Source organism: Lissotriton helveticus, chromosome 9 (genome assembly GCF_964261635.1).
Source record: "Lissotriton helveticus chromosome 9, aLisHel1.1, whole genome shotgun sequence".
Classification (NCBI taxonomy): domain Eukaryota; kingdom Metazoa; phylum Chordata; class Amphibia; order Caudata; family Salamandridae; genus Lissotriton; species Lissotriton helveticus.
This window is the reverse complement of record NC_136070.1, coordinates 1,008,193,108-1,008,214,779: the sequence shown is the minus strand read 5'-3', so window position 1 is coordinate 1,008,214,779 and position 21,672 is coordinate 1,008,193,108. Positions and strand designations below refer to the sequence as shown.

At 45.2% G+C, this 21,672-nt stretch overlaps 1 protein-coding gene across 4 annotated transcripts in view; it reads left to right on the top strand.

The window, feature by feature from the left end:
* Window positions 1-21,672, top strand: part of SAMD4B (sterile alpha motif domain containing 4B) — a 1,202,466-nt gene that overhangs the window by 564,428 nt on the left and 616,366 nt on the right. For all 4 annotated transcript variants that reach the window (XM_078661329.1, XM_078661328.1, XM_078661331.1 and 1 more), the window contains exon 8: window positions 17,067-17,152. In XM_078661329.1, coding sequence (XP_078517455.1) covers window positions 17,067-17,152 — 86 coding nt within the window. The remainder of the gene's footprint in view (window positions 1-17,066; window positions 17,153-21,672) is intronic.

Sequence of the window (21,672 nt, the reverse complement as noted above, 5' to 3'; positions counted from 1 at the left end):
TTAAAACCCTCCTGCTCCCTGTTTTGGAGAGAACAAGGTTGATGACCACAAAAATAGATGCTCTGGAGACGGTAGTGAGCACAAATTTGGGCCTGCTACAAAAGCTAACTATCTCCAGTCCAGTGGGAGGGGCTTCTAGACAGCCAGTAACTAAAACAAAATGTATAAACAACGCTTCCATTAGTAAAGTCAATAACCCAGTACCAACAGGGGTAGCCATTAGTAAACCGACAGCGGGGGGAGGCCGAGAGATAATCCCAGCACCGCAGCTGTAGGCACATTGTCACAGGCTCTTAAGAAAAAGGTCATAGCTAAACCCAACCTAGATAGGTCCCAAGTACCCCGGTCGGCTGATCGAGTAAAACCTAACCCTAGCACCTTATTACAGCCACCCCCAGGGAAAATAGTTAATCACCAGACCATCAAAACCCCAACTGTGGGGAAACAAAATAAACATACTATTCCCCGCGCAGACTTACCCCCGGAGGCTACCCAATACACAATAGTGCTAACTGGTGTTGCCCCGTTAAAAGTTGGAACTAAGGAGTCATATGGGGATTTACACAATAAAGTGATATTCTGGTTGAATAAAAACCGTCCCTTGCCCCTATCATCTCCCACTGAAATTATTTTTGTAAGGAGAGTTGACTGGGTAGGATATGGTACTAAAGACTTGGAGGGCGATTGTATATTAATATCGTTCAAGGACCCTTGGGTGGTGGATACCATTCAAAGGGAAGCCAGGTTTGCTAGACAGGGGGACGTACAAACTTTGGGGCTTGCTTATTTCTACCCCCAAAGACATAGTAACTTTCCATTAGGCCCCACTTACATGAGACCACCAGTTAGGAGGCACCCTATAGTAAGAACACCACACCCCCATCAATATCCTCTACTTTTTAATCATTTTGGGCCCCTTTCAGACCTTGAGGCTATAGACTGACTTCATATTCCGACTAAGAAGATTAAGTCTGTTGAGGACTGTGGGAATGTGGCAGTGATGCCAAGATGGGGGGTCCCACCTCTTGTAAATAATGGAGTGGCAAGTCTGGGGGTACAAGTAACTGAGGAATATGCAGCAGCAGCTGCTGAGGATTCAATAGATGTTATGTCAGTGGGGGTAAGTTTGGATAATGTTGATAATAAGGAGAGTAGGGTAGGAAAAGGGAGTGAATTGGTGATCCCGTCCGTATCAGTAACAACGGTTAACCACCCAGCTTCCATCGCAGTTCCCCCTTCAGAAACAACTGAAACATTCAATATAGTGTCCTGGAATGTTGCAGGGGTAAGGGACGTATGCACTCTGAAGATTGGCTGGAGTTTGTTGACAAATTTGATGCCGTTTTATTACAGGAGACTTGGGCACCAGATCCAATTCATAGGACAGGTTTTGTAAACTTTTTCAAACCAGCTATTAGGGGCAGTAAAGGGCGAGCATCAGGGGGGTTGGTGATTTGGGTGAAGCAGTCGTCGGGCTATCATCCAACTGAGATATCTGTAGAGAACCCGGACCTTCTGGCCATTAAATTAAGTAAGGATGGCCATCAGGACCTGATTATTATTATTAACATATATGCACGAGGCCTACCTGGTGGTCGCTGCCCTGGTATCTTGGATGTATTGGACAAATACCTTGCTGGATTGGATAGAGTAAATTTTATTATATTAGCAGGAGACCTGAATTGTACTTTTGAGCCTCTTTATGTTGTTGGGGACAGCTGGGGGTCCCCAGAGGACACAGCATGGAATATTCCGGATTTGATGACTAATAAAATTGTTAAAGCGACTGAGGCTGCCTTGAACTGGATGGCTCTATGTCTAACCTGGGGGCTAAGGGCTGTAAATGGCCGCTCTTCATCTGATCTAGGCGCCAATTATACATTTGACAATGGATTAAGGAAAAGTCGGATAGATTATTTCTTGTTAAAGTTGGAATATTGGCATCTGTTGGTAGACATGGAAGTGGTACCCCGCCCAGAAAGAGATCATAACCCCTTGACACTCAAGATAAGGTTGCCGGGAATGAAGAGATTGAAGGAACCAGACACCAATCGGACAGGGGATGTTGTTTTGACTAATGACCGAAGAAGGCTAAAATGGTCTAGGCTAGCGGGGGATGACACCCTACAGGAGAGCATTGAGACTGTGGTTTCCAACATGTTAAACGAAATTTCGCCCGATGATTCAGTGGGGGGTAGCTCTGAGAAGACTATTATTGACCTCCATGAGTGTTGTTTTGATCAACTTAAGCTTCTCCTTTCTCTACCATGTCAGAAGGGAACCGTTAAATCATACGCACCCCGCCAGAAATGGTACAATAAAAAGTGCAGGGAGGCCCATAGTCATCTTGTTAAAGCGGTTAAGTCCCGAAACATGTGCGTTGTAAAGGCAGCTAGAGTGCAATATAAGAAAATTCAGTGGGAAGCTAAACGGGAGTGAGAGGACACGTATTGGTCCGACCTCTTGGTTGCCTCTACTTCGAATAACCAAACTAAATTTTGGGAATTAGTAAAATGGGGCAAGGACTTAGACTCCCGTACTCCTACAAACCATGTGCCCCCTGAAGCTTGGGTGAAGCATTACTCGGCCCAATTTAGTGTTGAGAACTCTGTACCACCGCTTAGTTTGGGTGAGGTGCCCTTGACACCTATATGTGGGGAGAAACTGATATTCTCAAAAATTGAGGTAGAGCTAGCTCTCGGCCTGACCTAGCGGGGGAAAGCACCAGGGATGGATTTAATCCCTGCTGACTTGTTCAAAGCCAACCCCGCCCTTTGGGTGCCGTATATAACCAAGATAGCAAATGCAATAGCTAAAGGGGCAAGAATTCCAAAGTCATGGAAGGGGGCGGAGATCCTCCCGATCTACAAAAAAGGCAACAGGTCCAACCCGGGCAACTATCGCCCGATCAGTCTCATTGACTCCCTTCAAAAAGTCATTGCACGTATGGTTCTGGGCAGAGTTCAGGGTTGGATTGAACTAGAGGATATCCTTTCTCCTATGCAAGCGGGCTTCAGATCGGGTACGAGAACCATCGACCAGGTGTTCAGATTTTGTCTGATCTACTGGAAGGTGGTTTTGCTCGGCGGTGGAACCATCTTTGCCGCGTTTATTGATCTGAAGTCCGCTTTCGATCTCGTGCCGAGGGATAAATTATGGTGTGTTTTGAGGGATTTAGGATTACCAATGGAACTACTTGATCTAATAGTTAAAATGCATGAAGACAACTATGCAAGGGTGAGGTGGGGAGATAAGGGACAAGTGACGGAATCCTTTCCTGTGACCCGAGGAGTCCATCAGGGGTGTGTCCTGGCGCCAACACTCTTCCTGCTATTTATTGATCAGGTAGTCAAATTCTTCGTAGGCACTCCCACCGATGCCTCCTCGCTGGCAGGGACAAGGTTCCCAATGCTTATCTTCGCCGACGACACCCTACTCCTCTCCAAAACACGTAGTGGCTTACAGCGGGCTTTGGACCGCTTTGAGGAGTTCTGTGTCATTAATGACCTAAAGGTAAACGTGGGTAAAACCAAGTTTATGGTCCTCACTAGGAATCATTCTGTCCGGAGCTCTGTAAGGATGAGTGGAGACAACTTGGAACAAGTTGAGACCATGACGTACTTGGGGGGGGTTACCCTGGATCGTCGCTTGCGATGGAAAGAGCAAGTAGGCGCCCAACAGCTTAAATTTGCCCGACTAACTGTCTGTCTTTTGAGTGAGCAAAAGAGATCGATTACAAAACGGGTCACCCCAGCATTAAAGATTTACGACACTAAGATCAATGCTGCAATCCTATATGGCGCAGATCTCTGGGGATACATGGATCTCTCAAGCCTATTCAAAATTCTGTGTAAATTCTTACGGAGTCTGGTAGGGTTACCCCAATCCTCCCCCTCTATACCCCTTTGTCAGGATCTGGGGTGCAACCCAATTAACGAGATGGCAAGATTTAGATTGGTGGCCTTTTGGAGGCGTATATGGACCTCCCCTGATCTTACCCTCTTTGCGAAGGAATTGGCTGAAGTCAAGTCAATTAGGGGTTCTGGGAGAATTCCATGGCTACAAACGGTAAAAACCATTCTGGTCGAAATGGGTCTGAACAGCTGTGGGTATCTCCGAGTACTAATGCCTTTCCCTCCAAACAGGAATTCAAGGCATTGTATTGGGCCTCGGTCCGCCAATCGTTGGTGACTGTTTCCAGCTCTACTAGTCTAACGGGAAGGTTCCTGACCATTAAGTTGGATCCCTCCCGTGAGACTTACTGGGATATTATCACCAGACCGCTGGATAAGAAACTTTATCATCAGTTTCGGTTAGGAGCCCTGCCATTGAATTCTTTCACAGAAAATTGGGTTAATGGAGGAACGGAATTTGGCAGTTGGTGTCCAGGTCACAAAGAAACAGAGGGTCATTTCTTGTTTGCCTGTCCGACCTATTTAGCGCCACGAACAAAATGGTTAAGACCCCTGTTTAAGTGCCTCCCATTCAGAAGGTCATCTGAGGCTATTTGGGTTTTAAAAACTAATACCTCAGAGGTGTTCGTGGTGAGCCTAGCCACATTTTTAGGGTGGGCTTGGGCCATCAGGGCAAGAAGCAGGAAAAGCCATCAATAGGCCCTCCCAATTTAACCACTTAAGTATAACCGTTTTCCTTAAATGTAGGATAATGTATACTGTATTAGGAATGGTTTTATTTATCTTGTATTTTTTTTAAAAACTCATTTTTAATATCCTCTGCTCAGGTTTGTTGTCGTATTTCTTGGATGTTTAATAATTTTTTTACTTCGAAAGTGTTTTTAGTACAATCAGAATGAACTTTGACAATGTCGCTGCTATTGTAAAATGCTATTATAAAGGAATATTGTCAAGATGTTCAATAGTCTTAAACATGTTTTAATTGTTGTCTTTTATGATTTTGATATCGAAATAAAGACTTTAAACCTGAAACCTGAAGACTGGTATACTGTAGACTTACGCAGTGAAAAATCCAGATGTAAATACCTGGAAAACATTTGGTGTGAATCCCATCTGGATAGTGAAAGACTCAATTTAAAAGTGCCCCTCACTGCTTATCATAAGAACTTAAAAAAGGCATGTAAAGATCATGTTATACTAAAACTGAACCAGGCAGGTAATTCGACAAAGGAACTTTTTTAAAGTCCTTCACTCCTTCACTAAGCCCACAGCTTGTGCCCAGCAGATTACCCCCTCTCAGGGACTATGTGACTGCATAGCTGTGTACTTTGATGACACTTTTAATTTATAAATTATAATCAATTTCCTCAAAACTCTTGTCACTCTGAGCCTACTGACCTAAGATCTTTAATGGTAAGTGGCTTAGTTGTAGGCCTGAAACCTTTTAATGGTATTCGGGTCTATCAGATGGAAGCCATTCTTAGAACAGAGAAATCTGGCTCTCCTCTTGATGTGATGCCGGCACACACATCTGCTCTCCTTGCTACTCTCCTGGCCGCCCCAATTGCTGAGATTTTGAACACTTCTTTAAGCACATGTATTCTTCCACTTGAGTGGAAGGCCGCTCAAGTGCTACCTATTAAGAAGAAAGATCAGCTGCCTGCTGAAGTGCTCTCTAATTATGGCCCCATTTTGACCCTCCCGCTGATGATTAAAATGGCAGAGAGTTATGTTAACACTCAGTTAACAGACTACCTCGATACCCACGGCATTCTTGATCCTTCTCAGTCTGGGTTTAGACCCAACCCCTCCACAATGACAACCCTCATTCGGGTCATGTATTATATTAAAATGGCCTTTGCGGGGACAGACACTCAGTTGGCTTGTCAGCTTCTTAGACCAGCGCACTCAGACCATCAACCTGGGTCCATTTCATTCCCAAACCTTGAAACTTACTAATGGGGTGCCCCAGGCCTCTTGTCTGAGCCCTACTTTGTTAAATATCTATGTGGCCCTCCTTGCCAAGGTCATCAGGGAGTACAGTTTTACTCCTTTTTCCTGCGCTGATGATACCCAGCTACTTCTGTCCTTTGATCAGGACACAGAGTTCATTGATCAGCGTTTTGCAAAGGGCATGTTTGCCATATCAGAGTGGATGACGGAACACTTTCTTCAGTTAAACGAGTCCAAGACAGAAATCTTGCTGTTTGGCTCGGCTCAGGCATCCTGGTCCCCTAGGTGGTGGCCGTCAGTGTTGGGCCTTGCCCCTTGTCCAACTATAGTGGCAAAAAACGTAGGGGTCCGCTTAGATGTACAGTTATCTATGAAGGACCAAATCATGACTTCGGCAGGGACCTGCTATTATACCCTGAGCCTTTTGCGCAGAGTGTTCCGGTGGCTGCCTCTTTCTGTACGTAGAACCTTGATTCAGGCTTTGATTATTTGCCGTTTAGATTATTGCAATGCTCTACTGGCATCTGCAAATGAATCCCTTCTCAGCAGATTGCAGATTGTTCAGAATGTGGCCGCTCGGCTGGCTCTCAAAAACAGTCTCGCACCTCCTACGGGCCATTGTTAAAACCACTCCACTGGCTCCCTATCCGCCAGAGAATTAACTTCAAGCTCTGTTGTCTCGCCCATAAAGCACTATATGGTGCGAGCCCTAGCTACCTGGCAGACCAGTTTAAAGTCTACTGTCTGAATCGTCATCTTAGATCGGAAGGTTAAGGGCTGCTAGTAGTCCCCCATTTTAAGAAAATACTCACAGGAGGCAAAACTGTCGCCTTTCTGGCCTCGAAATACTGGAACACCCTGCTGGAGGACTTGTGCAAATGCCCCAGTCTTTTCCTGCTTCAGGAAACTCCTGAAGACGGAATTATTCAGAGCTTAATCCGTGACTGCCTGTGTCAGTCTGACTTCCTTTCTATGATAGCGCAGAGATACCCCTTCGGGGGTGATTCCGCCGCTTTACAAATCCCTTACATACATACATACATACATACAATAGATACAGGTGCATGGTTCGTTCAACATGTTTGACATCACCCTTACAATGAAGCAAACATTCTCATGGTGGGAAAAAGAAGTCGATATCTCTCCAGGTCTTTTTTCGAGGCAGCATAACCATGCTTCATAATGACAATGGATGCTCCCTGTAAGGTTGGGGGGCTCCTCTTTAGGAGCTGAAAAGCAATGGAAAAGGGTCTATTCAAGAAGCACAAATACATAAATCTTCTAGCACTAAAAGCTGTATTCCTGGGCCGGCAATCGTTGCTACCCCGAATTCGCAATTCTTCTGTCTTGGTGAGAACGCACAACACTAGCACCATGTTTTATCTCACCAAACTAGGGTGAACAAGATCAAAACGCCTCTCCCCGCTAGCCCAGCCATAATGGAAGTGGTTGCTAACGCACGGCATCTCTCTGCAAGTTGACAAGGAATGGTGGGCGGACAATCTCAGCAGAACAAGTCAATGCCACAAATGGGGGAAAAAAATCTGACTCCGTTTTCTCAAATCTTCAAATGATGGGGTACCCAAGCTCTGGATATATTTTCAACTCTGGCAAACAAGAAATGCAAGCTTTTTGTAAGCGACGACTCCGACGATGACAATCGTCACAGGAGATCTCGACTGCGGTCTGTTCAGTTCCCTCGACGCCGCTTCGACCCAGAGCACTGGGGAGACGGGGAACAGACCGCAGTCATCCCTCTCGACGCCGTAGTCGGTGCAATCGACACAGATGGAGAATGGGGACGCTTGCTGGTCTTCCTGCCCCCGGGGAGCACCCCAGAGGCCTCAGCATGGGCAGAGGAAGCCCCTCCAGACCCACCTTGTGCCTTCAGTCTTCTGTCTTCGAGGCCCTGAAGCCTGATCTTCATCCTATCCCTCAGGGTCCTACTAGAGAAACCCTCGCAGATGTCACACTCCTCTGGGACATGGGATGAAGGAAGGCAGATGATACACACCTCGTGTGGTCTGACTTGGCCTTCTTCCTGGAGCACTCCGGGCATTTGTCTAATAATGCAGGGATATTTGACAATTAAAGAGTGCACCAAAAGACAAACCGGAAGAAACCCCAAAGTACTTCAAGAAAAGCACTCAAATAACTTGAAAACGTGAAAAAATCACCCTTGAAAAGGGAGAGCTCAATGCTCCAGGGTCCTGCTTGCAGGAGCCGGAAAAAAGAACTGAAAGTAAAAGGGACCTGCAGTGCATTCTGGGATACTGTGAAGTTCTGGAAAGTTCTCTTAAAGGCACAGTATCCTGTTCTGCGCCACATAATGGCAGCCCATGGGGCTTGTCTGTCCATGTCTTCCTCTCTATCATTCCAGGGGTTTTTTGCTGGTAAAGCAAGGGAAAACTGGACAGGCTTTGCTGTTTGTGGATTTTTGGTGGAATTTCTAGTTGAAGTACTGGACAGTGTAGCCTGTGGATATAGGCTGCATTATCTGTCTTGAATTCTCTCTTAAGTGTCTGTGCAGTTCTGCATTTTTCAACACCTTAAGAGATTATTTTTGATTGCTCCGGGGTCCACGCACATGGGCGGGACTATTCACTAGAACATGACTATAACAGAGATACCCCTACTACAGAACTGGAGTTACAGGACAGAAACTACTCCATCCCTCTTTGGAAAACATTGTGCCTCAGCACTCTTGACCTGGCTGCCCTAGTGCAGCTGAGGGTGTTTCAAGAGTGCATCCTTGACCCTGGGGGAACCCTGGTTCTAAACCCAGAATACCAACTCCTACATGAAAGTACTTGCCTGCAAACCGTTAACTTCATTTCCCTTGAAATTTGTTTTGAGAGGAGTTGATTTTGTATGAAAATGTGAAAAACTGCAAATAACTAAAAACTGTTTTACTTCTCTTTTCTCTAGGAAATGCTCCAGTATGATATCCAGGCATATCACACTGAGCAGAAAAAGTAATCCATAAATAATCTGTAAAGTAATCATAAGTAAACTAACAGTTATTTCCACTGTATTGAAAAGATTTACAAACCTGTAACAAAGACATTTTCATTCAGCTTACTTGTATTGTTCAACCTGCCTTGAAAAGTACCATGTATACTTACCTGTACCAGGCTTGCTTGGTTCTAGAAAATAAACACAACTAAATAATATTTTATACAAATCAAATTGGTCTGAGTTCAGTGTTTGAGTGTGTGACATCATTTGCTGATTGAGTGTGTACAACAAATGCTGAAGACTTCCCTCTGATAAAGCTTTACTGCTCGCCCACTCTACCACAAATAGAGTAAGGTTGCTGCTGTTAGAGCCTCACTTTGTGTTGGAGACCTGGAGAGGGGAAGAAAACAAGACTGCAGGGCCACTCTCAGTGATGACCATGAAGATCCTGACGTCCCCTGTCTGCAGGTCAGTTCAGTAGTTGGTGCTGTCCGAATTGGGCACACAACAAGCCTTGTTATTTGCAAGGACTCTGGTACTCCGGCTATTAGTGCTGGGAGTCTGAGGGAAGGCTCAGCGTCTCGAGACTTGGTGAAGCGCCTGGGCTGATCACCTCAGCTTTCGGTGACCAGCTCTTGGCGAGTTGCTCCCTTAGTGAACCCGGGGGTGTCACAAAACGGTGAACCAGGCTGATGCAGTCAGCTGCAGATGGAGGGGAGTAGCTCCTCCACCCCAAGGGAGATCTTTGTTTGCTGTTGCGATGGTGGATAGTTCTCCAAGGGTTTGTGGAGGATGTGCAGTTTTTGGACTAGTCAGTCGCTGCGATTGTCGAGCAAGGTTTGACGCCAGTCTTTGGTGCAGGTGATCTGTTCTTGTTCTGTCAGTCTTTCTTTGCCCTCCCTCGGTTCTTAGTAGTCGAATCTGAATTCCTGGTGTCAGGGGGCCACCTAATTACCGAATTTATTGGCATTATGGGAGTTGGGGGTAGCAGCCAATGTGCTTCCTACCCCTGGGGTGCCTACACCCGCTATATGGCCACTTCCTGTGGGGATAAGCCTGACCCAGAGTTTCTAGTTCCACCAAAAACCAGATGGTGGAAACCTTCTTTCGCTGTCCACTTCAGGTAGCCCTTCTGTGAGAAGTTGGCCCGGTATATGATTAAAGTGGGCGCCTTGCACCAGTCCAAACAACCCTTATGGTGATTTTAAGAGGTCAAAGATAACCTTAGAAAGCTATCCAAGTGGCAGCTGTGGATAGCAGCCTTTAGGCTTAGTCTTGAAGGAATGTTAAGCATCTTGTTTTACCAGAGTGCAACCTTATATTATTGTTTAAATGAAAAGAGAACCATACAGTAGTTATAAAAATATGTACTTATTGATATAACACACTCTAACTACGACACGATATCTTCTGCACGAAGATACTAACAAAGCACACAATACTGTAGCACAGAAACAATCATAAGTAGCACTAATAAACAGTGAGCTCCAGGGGGAGGCCAAACCATATACTAAAATAGTGGTATAAGAACCTTGAATTGAGTTAAGACTGTGTCTAGAGGATGTAGAATTGCTGGGACCCCAAGGAACCACCCAAGGTGAGTAAGTAGGGACCTAATGGAGGATGGGTGCATGTGGGAACCTGACCGCGTGCGCCGTACAATTCTATGGGAGAGTCGCGGTTGCAGTTCTAAAGTTTAAGGACCCTTCTAAGTGGTCTTCGAAGAAACCCCGTGGAACTTAGGAGGTTGGAGAGCCACCCCACCTGTGAATACCGTAGTACCAGAGTTACCTATCCCAGGTAAGCCGGGTGCATAGGTCTGAAGTGGCGTAAGAAACTGCAGTCGATCTCTATGGAGGACTGAAGAAGAGCCACTGCGTGAAAGAAGAAGTGTCCGTTGGAATCCAAAGGTGGATTCTTGGTGAAGAGTACATGAACGCAGAGGGGACTGAGTCTGGGTCACTCAGAATTGACCAGGGGCTTGGTAGACGAATGCTCACCGATGTCGGGTGCTTCAGGTGTGTTGAGTGGATTCTTGACTCCGCAGTCACAGGGACTAGGAGATGTTGAGAAAGACCAGGAGCTGGATGCGAGCTGTCCCACGAAGGATGTAGAGTGCTGATGGGTCGGTGTCCAGCGGGAGCACCAACCAGCCTTGGCAGCGGCAACCCACGCAGAAGGTCAAGAAAGGTTACATTTAGGACCAACATGGTCCAGGAGACTCACCAAACACAGGGGAGTTCGAGCAGGCCTGGAGCAACACGGGGAGCCCAAGAAAAGCAGTGTTGACCCTCAAGGGGACCCACAGGCCGTAGGCACAGGAGTCGCTAGGGGACCCCGAGCAGTTTCCCAAAGCAGTAGCCCATGGAACACTCAGTGCGAGGAGGCCGGAGCTCTTTGTAGGAAATGGTACCAGATGTTGGAGCTACTTGGAGCCCCGTGCACTTGTTCGGGAAACGCCAACAAGCATATGCACTAGCAAAAGTATGCGGTGCACAGGGGTACGGGTATTGCAGCCTCTACAAAGGATTCTGTCCTCAAACTTGGTGACATGGTAGCTCGGACCTAGAGGGACTTGGAAACCCACCTTCTGTGTTGCTGAAACCTTTGGAGTCCGGAGGAGCTCAGGATCAGCAGACCGGTCAATAGTGATGTGGTGCCTGCGGTTGCAGGGGAGTCACTCCCTCACTTCAAGGGAGATATCTTCAGTTGTCCTTTGATTCTCCACAGGTCCTGCATGGATCCTGTATGGTGCTCTGGCAGACGATGCTTTGGACTGAGAGAGAGAGACTAAGTCGGGCCCAAACGAAGTTCAGCGAAGTCCAGACAGTCGAAGTTCAGTGGTTTCTGGTTCAGAATCTTGTCCATGTCGAATCTAGGATCCTACAGCCAGGTAAGCCCGTTTCTACCCACGGGAGAAGGTTGGACAGATACAGAGGGCCCTCCCAGTGCAGGGTCTGGACAGTGGGGAGGTTACTCCCATGTCCTTTGTCCAGTTTCATCCCAGAGCCGGAGCAAACTGCTCCCAAGACTGGTTTGAACTGGACTATGCACAGGGACACCAAATGTGCCCCTCATCAAGACTTTTGGCTGCTGGCAAGCGCACCCACCCAAGCCTAATTTACTAGATCCTGTCAGGGAGTGTAAGAAACTGGCTCTATATATACTGCACCAAAGTGAGGTACAGTGTATAGAGTCCAAGAGTCTCCAAAGCATTGGCAGAGGTTAAAGTTAGATAGAACCTTACTCTCTAAAGTGTTGAAAACAAGGATGGTGCCCCAAGGAACAAAGTTCAGAGAGCTCTCAATTTTGCCAAAATTAAGTCCTTTAATTTTTTTCAATCTTTAAAAAGCCTCAGCCAACGCGTCGTTCCATTGGAACTTCGTCAGGGCTCGGTAATCTCTTATGGAGATTGTGGTGGTGTTTCCAACAGTAAGGGAGGACGAATGTAGACGAGTGGGCCGCTCAGTAACTGTTTTATTTCTAGAACCAAGCAAGCCTGGTGCAGGTAAGCATAAAAATACTTTTCATTAGTAAATTACTTGTATGAACACAGTTCTAAATAGCAGTGCAACTTGTACTGGTTTTGGTTACAGTTTTAAGAAAACAGTTTGCAACACATTGCAGGTATAGTACATTCAATTGAATGGGCTTTTTAAGTAAAATGCAGTTAATTACTTTTCAGATTACTTTTGCTTACACAGGACTGGATCCTAGATTCAGCCCTGGGACATTTCCTGAAAACAGGGCAGTAAATGCGTTTTGGTTAATGGTACAATTAAGAGTACTGAACGGTGTAAAAAACGAGGTTTTAGTTCTTGGTAAGGAGAAAGACCTATGGGGCCCAATACATTGGCCTGTTGAGATGGGAACGCTCCCGCAGCCTTCCAGTCACGTCCGTAATCTGGGCGTTTATATTGATGATTCTATATCCATGCACCATCAAGCAGTCAGGAATACAGCCACCTGCTTTGCCATCTTAAAATGGCTTAGGAAAATCCTTTGGATGTTACCTAAAACCACCCTGAAAACTGCCCTTATCACCTCACGGCTGGATTACGGTAATGTCCTTTTTCTGGGCGCTAATAAGGCTGTGACCCGTAGACTGCAGCTGGTGCAAAACTCTGCAGCGAGACTGCTATGCAGTGTCCCCAGATTCACTCCCATCTCCGGCTATCTTCGCGACATACTTTGGCTCAGGGTGGAAAATCGTATAAAATGTAAAGCCCTGAGTTATATGTTTAAGATCAAATGGGATTTAGCTCCTCAATATCTGCTCTCTTTGGCCTGCCCATATGTTCCTAATCGCCGTCTCCGTTCAGCTTCCTTGGATAATTTCGTGGTGCCCAGATTCAAACTTGCTAGGAAGGGCGGCCGCTCTTTTTCCTATCTCGGTCCTACTCTCTGGAATACTCTCTGAAGACCTGGTTATTCAATCAGTAATTTTCTTTTCACTCTTGCTTGTCTGCTCTCAGTCTTTTGTCCTGGTGCCGGGAAACCCTTTTTGGGTAGCTGTTGCGCCCTACAAATTCAAATAATAAAAAAAAAAAATTATTATTATTAGGCTGATTTTTAAGGAATATTTATAGGGTCGAGGCATGTGGGCTGCTGAATTCATATCTGTGCATAGATCGCCGCCTAGTGTTCGGTCCGGATGATTGCACCTTGTTGTCCTGGAAGAGTCTTCGAAGTATCACGAGATAGGTGACTCCTCCCCTGGACCATAGTGCGCATGGGCATCTTCATCTTCAGATTGTTTTTTTTCGCCATTGGGTTCGGATGTTATTCCTATACTCCAACTTCGGAATCAAAACTAAACTTTTCTAAAGGCCAAAAGGTCTTAGACTTCGACGGTATTGTTCTCGCTCGGTACTTCTTGACTCGATCAAGCTTTCCATCTCGACTCGGTCGTCGACGCGGGCCTTTTCGACGCCACGTGGGCCTGCTGTCGATGGAAAGGAGCCAGTTGAAAAGGTGCCCACAATGCCACTCCAAGTTCCCGCATACTGACAGACACACAGTATGCAACAAGTGCCGATCACCAGACCACAAGGAAAAAACCTGCCCAGCCTGTGCCCAATTCCGTTCGAAGAAAACCATCTGGATTCGAGGGGCCGCTAGGCAAGAGATGCAGCAACAGGCACCGGAACCAGACAACATCTTCGAGGATGAACAAGGACTTCCAGAAGGGGAAGATTCGGATCTAGAGATCGTCACCGTCGAGGACCACTCTGACTCCAATGACGAAATCCCACCGGGGCAAACCGTGAGTACATTGCCCCCGACACCAATTACCCCGTCACAGAAGGCTCCAATCGAGGCATCGCCTAAAGGCCTTGGCCAAGATCCAAAACATCATTCAGCAGCCCCGCCGTCCGCCTCGGCTCTGAAAACAAAGATTAAGCCTTCAGAGACCCCAGGTCCAAGTAACGTTATCCCAAAGAAGGTTCTAGAACCCAAAAAGGTCGTCGACCCGAAAGGCGTCGAACCAAAGAAGGCAGTACAGCCTAAGGGCGTTGACCCGAAGAAGGCAGTCGAGCCAAAAAGCGCAGAGCCAAAGAAGGCCGTCGAGCCAAAGAAGGCCGCTGAACCGAAGGGCGCCGACCTGAAGAAGGCCGTCGACCCAAAGAAGGCTGCTGCGCCAAAAGTCGTCGTACCGAAGAAGGTCACCGACACAGAGGGCGTCGTACCGAAGCCTGTGGCCCAGCCGAAAAAAGGTTATCGAGCCAAAGACAAGTGCTCTTAAAAAAACGGTCGATCCGAGAAAAATCGTCGATTCGACAAAAGACAGTCAACCTAAAAAACCTGTCGAGCACAGAAAGCGCATCGACCCCAAAGATCCGGTCGATCCGCAATCAGTCGTCGACCCGGACAAATAAACCGAGCCGAAAAAGAGCAATAAGGCACCGAAAGTCGTCGAACCAAAAAAGCTTTATAAAAATAAAATTACATTACATTACATTACATGTTCTAAAGTGTCTTCCCTTTGGATAAAGGCAGTGACATACATTGCTACAAATGTATTAGCTCTTTTCTAGAGATGGCTTTAGCTGTCTTACTTGCCTTGTGCAATTCATAATGCATGAATAAAACTTCAATGTATTCATAGGAGATTTGAGTCGGCCCTCCTCATCCATTGGTGTTTTCAGCTGTCATTAATATTTTGCTTCCATTCACAACAGCATATAGCTTTGTGCACTGGGACAATTCACTTAAGCAATTGGCTTTTTAGCACTTTAATGAGTGATAATGAGTAATGATTCCTATGAAGAAGTACACTTTAGTGGTGGACTATCAAAATGGCAGCAGTAGAAACAAAATACCCGTAACATCCCCCAAATAATCTAGTCACTAGTTAATGTAATTAAAGTAAGTCTGGTGCTACAACAGACTACTCTATTGTGTATGTGTGGAATGTGCTAAAAGCAGTCCTAAATGTGAAAATCCATATCTATCTGGAGCACACAATGTTACATGAACAGTGTATCGCATATAGTTAAAAAATGGTAACCTTTATTCACGTACAGCTTTTAAAGCATATTATGGACTATAGATAGAACATGCGTACAGAGACCAAAATGTTAGAATACAGCTAGAAATGCGATACGGTTATTCTGTCAGCAATTAAATATGTTCTATGCATAAGCAGAGTACAACCAGTACATTGATCTTCCGACATCTTTAGTACGTGTTCAACTAAGTCACAGCTCAGATATTGGTATCATGAAAGACAGATCTTCACTCGGTAAATGTTAGATACAGCCAATGCATATTTTGTCACATTGACTTCTTTAGGGCTATTGGTGAACTCAAGTCGCATTTTTAAAGTGCACAAAAAACTGGAGGCAAAATAACTCCTTTGCATTGAATTATTGAATACTGAGGTATACTGTTTCTATAAACCGCTTAAATGAGAAAAAAATGAATCCTGTTGTAATTGTATGTTTAAAAAAAAAAAAGTTTTTTTTCTGCAGGTATGTCATGTTTATAGACTGCTCAGTAAGGAATGCTAGTATCCGCATCCTTAATCCACAGAACATGCGATAGCAGTTTCTCATCTTTTGCTATATTTTAACATTTTGGACTTTCTACACACATTTTGTGGTCCATTATGTTTTAAACACTATACTTGAATAAATGTTATCTTATTTTAACAATATGTGATACACTTATACACTGTGCTTGTAACAACATTGTGTGCTCCAGACAAATTTGGATTTTCTCTTCAGTAGTGGGCCCAGTACTTTACATGTTTTTGACTTTATCCTTTTTTAGTCTTCCTTGTGTTTAGAACGTGTATTCAGTTTGAAGTACTTCAAACCAGTAGCACCTTTTCATTGTGCCAGTTAGAATGGTGTTTTGCTGTGATGTGCATTAAAACTAAAAAGAGGAATGCACACATGAAGAATGTTGTTGAAGGGGGAGTATTGGATAAATAATCGTTCAAATTCAGGCCCTTGAGTGTCCTATCTGGTCTGTATTACTGGTTTGTGGACAATGGCTAGTCCGTCTATGGTCTTCTATGTTTGATTCTTTTGGAGTATCTTACATCCAACAGAGATTGTTTTATGCAGAGTGGGTGATGTGGTCTCTTAGCCATGTCCGTCCAGATAGTAGGTGGTGCCCTGATTCTGATATTAGATCCCAGATGTTAAGACATTTTTGTTAATCAATCTGGCATTCAAGAGGTTTTTGGTGCGAAGCAAGTGTATTTTATGGCTTCATCGGTGAATAAAATAGGATTATCGGGGTTTCCTGAAAAGAGGAATAGTTCAGATTAGATTCAAACATGCCTAAGAGTGATCATGCTGGTTGTAATTTGATATCTGCCATGTGGGTGTCCCATATATTTTTTCTCGACAGCAGACTTGGAGCACCTGCTCTAGGGCCGACCAGTGCTCTGCTTGGTTGGTTTGTATAAACTAAAAATCACCATAATAACTTTTGTACTGAGCTCACAACTGCCCTTACGTAAGAAGAACCACTCTATCATCCCCTGTTCCTTGTCTCTTGATTTAACAATGATGAAGGCTCGGGAAAACTATCTCGGTAACGCTAATGGTTGAAGCTGCATTTGTTATTTTCAGGCTTGCTTTTGATTTTAACATGTGCAAAATATGTTCGTCTCTAGTAGGAAGAGGGCATCTCAATATTTTAGTCACAGGGTAGAGCTTTAAAACTGCAAGTTTAACTCACTATTATAAGTAACTTCTACTGACGTTAGTTTCTTTTCTTCTGCAGTGTGTACACAGCTACTGGTATCTCGACCAGACGAGGAGAATATAACGTGTTACCTGCAGCTGATTGAGAAGTGCCTGACACATGAGGTAAGTGTGCAATATGTTCGGTGGGACAGCTTGTTTTTAAAGGCACTGTATTTTCTGCACTTTTCCTCCACTCTGGCTTATTTTGAGGTATATAGACTGCATTTTTGGCATTGTGTTGGCATTAGTTTTTCTGCGTCTTATTGAGACTGGAGCTCTTTCTTGGTGCCTAGGGGTAATTACTCCAATTTTGACAGCAGCAAAGTGACGTGTATCCACCATAAAATATCAGGTGTTAAACCTTGATGCAGGGACGGCAAGATAATGTTCTTGTCAAGCCTACTTGTCATTATATCGTGTCTAGGCTCCTAACACAATATTGCAACCTATGACTCCTTGTAGGAAGCTGACTCTGTATTTACTATACCAAAGTAAGGTATAGTGTGCACAGTCCAGTTGATCCCCCGAGGCTTGCAGAGGTAAAAGTAGATAATACCTTACTCTCTATTTGTGTTAGTGTGGGCGAGCAGTAAGGCTTTATCAGAGGGAAGTGTAAAGAATTTATTGTACATACTAGGGCAAGTAATGTCACACACTCAAAGACTGAACTCAGACCAATTGTTTATAGTAAAAAAAAATCTTTAGTTGTATTTTATTTTTTAGAATCAAGCAAGACTTGGTACATGTAAATAGAATTGTACTTTTCAAAACAGATTGATCAACAAGCAAGATGGATGAAAATGACTTTGTTACAGGTTTGTAAAATATTTAAATACAGTTGAAATTTATTTTGGATTACTTTTTGTACTCGGTGTGAAATGCCTAGATATACACTAAGACATTGCCTAGATAAAAGGTAGGTAAAACAGTTTTTATCAAAAGTTTCTATATATTTCCATGCAAACACCCTCAACACTTAGAGGTTTTTCATAGGAAAACAGTCAATGCACTCCTATGGAGAAAAATTAGGTTACCGGTTTGCAGGTAAATAAATGGACTTGCGGGATGAGTTTCTGGGGTTAGAATAAGGGTTCTCCCAGGGCCAAGGATGCACTCAAAAAGCACCCTGAGCGGCACTAGGGCGGCCGGGTGCAGAGTGCAAGGTTGTGGGAGCAAAGCTCCTGGTGTTGGGCTCAGGGCAAAGGGGTATCAGAGTTGGCACCCAAAGTACACCCGCAGAGGCGCAGGGGTGGCTGGGTGCAGGGCGCTGTTTTGGCGTTGGGTGCCCTGTTTTCAATGGGTATTCTCCAGTTGCAAGAAAGACTGCAGACTCGGGAAGAAGATCTTCTGGTGGCGACCACCGGTTGGAGAGGTAAGTTGGGATGCCTGGGGATGCTGGGACACCTTTGGTTGGGCCACCTAAGGCCGTGGGACGTCGGGTGCAGGGTTGTCTTTAGGAGTCTGGTTTTCTAACCAGCTCCGGTCGCGATCGGGGGGATCCTCCAGAAAGCGGCTGCAGGCTTCGCTTGGAGATTCGAGGCAGGTCCGAGATCACCAATCTCAGATCAGGATTGCTGGGAGAGACCTCCTTGTGCTGTTGGACCACTCGAACTCGGGCCATAGGCGTTGGTTGCAGAGTGGTGCAAACTCACAGATTTGGCCGGAGCTAGAGTCTGATTCTTGAGCAAGTCCGGTGCTCATGGGAGACAGTCTTTGTAGGGAAGGCAAGGCAGGTCCTCCGGGTTCTAGGGGCTGCTGGCTGAAGGACATGCCGGGATTCCCCTGGAGCAGGTAGAGGTAGGGACAAGCTGGTAGGGCTGGAGCCAAAGCAGTTTGTATCCTCCTCATTCTTTCAGCACAGCTCTTCAGGCCTTCTTGCTTGATTGAGGAGGCAAGATTTGGGGTTTCCCCTAAATACTCCGTTTAGGGGTGTTTCAGGTAGGTACAGGTTGGGACCAATGGGTCCCTCCCTTGCGGTGGGTACACCCCTTATTATGCCACCCTCCAGTTGGAGGGAGGCATAGCCTCACTCTGGTTATTTGTGCTTCGCCTCACCGCCACCACCTGAGGGGTGAGTAAGGCAAAGGTGGGCACACCTCTCCTCCTATCTTGGTTTTCCTGCTGATTCTCCCTCCTAAAGAGGGGGTTAGAACCGTTGGGCCCCAGTTGCTGGGAGCAGCAAATTGCTGGGTCAATTCACAAAGGTGACAAGCCTTTGAAGCTTCCCCTTTGTGGACTCTGCCTATCCTGGGGGATGAGGCTTGGCACCTCTACCCAGGATGTGAGTTGTTTCAGGACCCCGAGAGCGAGAGGCTCTCGATCCAGGGGTCCAGAAAAATGTCTGGGGTGGCAGCTGGCGAGCAGCTAGTGAGTCAGGATACCAGAGTTAGGTAGTTTTTCAGGGGGCATCTCTAAGATGCCCTCTGCGTGGATTTGGTATAAAATCCCACACTGGCATCAGTGTGGGCTTAATGTGCTGAGAAGTTTGATATCAAACTTCTCAGAAATCAGTAAAGCCGTTATGGTGCTGTGTTGTTCGCAATGACAAACTCCAGACCAAATTCTCTCTTGGGCTTTACTGCACTTACAATGTCTTGAGACTGGACGTAGACACTGTATTTGTGTTGTAATTTTTTACTAACATTTTGTATAAGTTCATTACAAGAGCAATAATGATATCTAACATTTCATAATAGATAAATGAGTATATTAAAATAAGAGGAAAACCTATAAAATAAATGTTATTTACTAATAAATTATATGCAAAGAAAGATAAGTAAGTGAATAAATAATTGAATAATTGAGGTTGAACATTTAGATAATTGAGGAAAATAGAAGAAAGAAAAAAAATAGGTGCAAAGTGTTAAAGAGCAAATCACAATACAACTTAAGAAATGCATGAATTAAACCATATCTATGGTTAAATAACAATGTAGTAATATAATAATTCCCTCCATTATGCTTAACTTTCATTATGTAAAGAGATAACCAAGAAACTTGATGAGACTGTACCTCTGAAAACAATCCGGAAAAGAGGAAAACCCTCCGCGCCCTGGTATACGGATAAACTGAAAGAACTAAAAAGTGCCTGTAAAAAGGCGGAGAAGCTTTGGAGGAAAAATTATTCGGAACAGGAGAAACTGATATGGAGGCTTACAATTGTACAATATAAGAAAGAAATCACTATAGCCAAAGCAAGCCACTTCGCAGACCTAATATTAAATAGTTCTAATAAGTCTCGTGACACCTTCAGGATAATCAGAGAGCTATCCCATCCTGCTTGTGCTAACAGCCAAATCAAGCCCTCACAAGAACTATGTGACGGTTTAGCACTATTCTTTCAGGAGAAAATCATTAAATTTATTGAGGGAATGAAATGTGTTTCTATTCCTCCAGGGCAGGATAATAGCAATCCAGAGAACAGGGAGAAGAATGTAGAAAATGTAAGATGTCCCTCTCCAAAGGCCACCTTGGAAAATTTTGAGACCCCTACAGAGCAAGAATTCAAAAGAATAGCCCTTAACACGACATCAGGATCCCCTTTGGACCCTTTACCTCACAAAATAGGAAAGGAGTTCGAGGATGAACTCCTCCCAGTTTTGCATCAGCTGTGCAATCAATCTCTCCACACAGGCACCGTACCAAAAGACTGGAAATTGGCGGTTGTCACCCCACTATTAAAGAAACCAAATCTGGACCCGAATTGCCAAAAAAACTACCGACCTATATCGCTCCTGCCATACCCTATAAAGATCATAGTGCGGTGGGTCAGCAGATCATTAGCCCTCTTCCTAGAAACTAACAACATCCTGGAAGAGGAGCAATTTGGCTTCAGACCAGCTCACGGAACTGAGTCAGCTTTGCTGACAGTTCTGGACGACCTACGAATGAGGGCGGACAGGGGAGAATCAGCAATCTTAATCTTGCTGGACCTGTCCGCCGCATTCGATACGGTGAGTCACGACATTCTGCTGACAAGACTGAGGAACATTGGAGTCGGGGGAGCTGCGCTTGACTGATTTCGCTCCTACCTGATGGACAGATGGCAGGCAGTAGCTATCCCTCCATATCAGTCAGAGTTTGTCAAAGTTCCACATGGGGTCCCACAGGGGTCTGCAATTAGTCCAATACTCTTCAACATATATATGCAACCCCTGATGAGCATCATCAAGGCTCACGGCATTAGCGTGATCAACTATGCGGACGACACGCAGCTGATGATTTCTCTTGATGGTGCCTATGCAGACTCACTTGAGACCTTTCACACCTGCATGTTGGAACTGACACTCTGGTTAAATCAGAATTCACTACAATTTAACAGTGACAAGACTGAAATAATGCATTGCACGGTAGGTAGAATCCCCAGAAGTCTACCCACAGATTTCTGGCCTCCGGAGTTAGGGGACTCACTAACCCCAGTGAAATCAGTGAGGAACCTCGGAGTCACTTTTAATAACAGTCTAAGCTTAGAGACCAATGTTAACAAGCAGGTTAGTAGCTGCTTTGCTCTAAAGCGATGACTGCGAAAGCTACTACCCCTTTTACCTTCACAGGTTAGAGCCACTATAGTTAGGAGCACCATTCTCAGCCGCCTGGACTACTGTAATGCCCTATTACTGGAATCCCCTGCCTACCTGATTTCC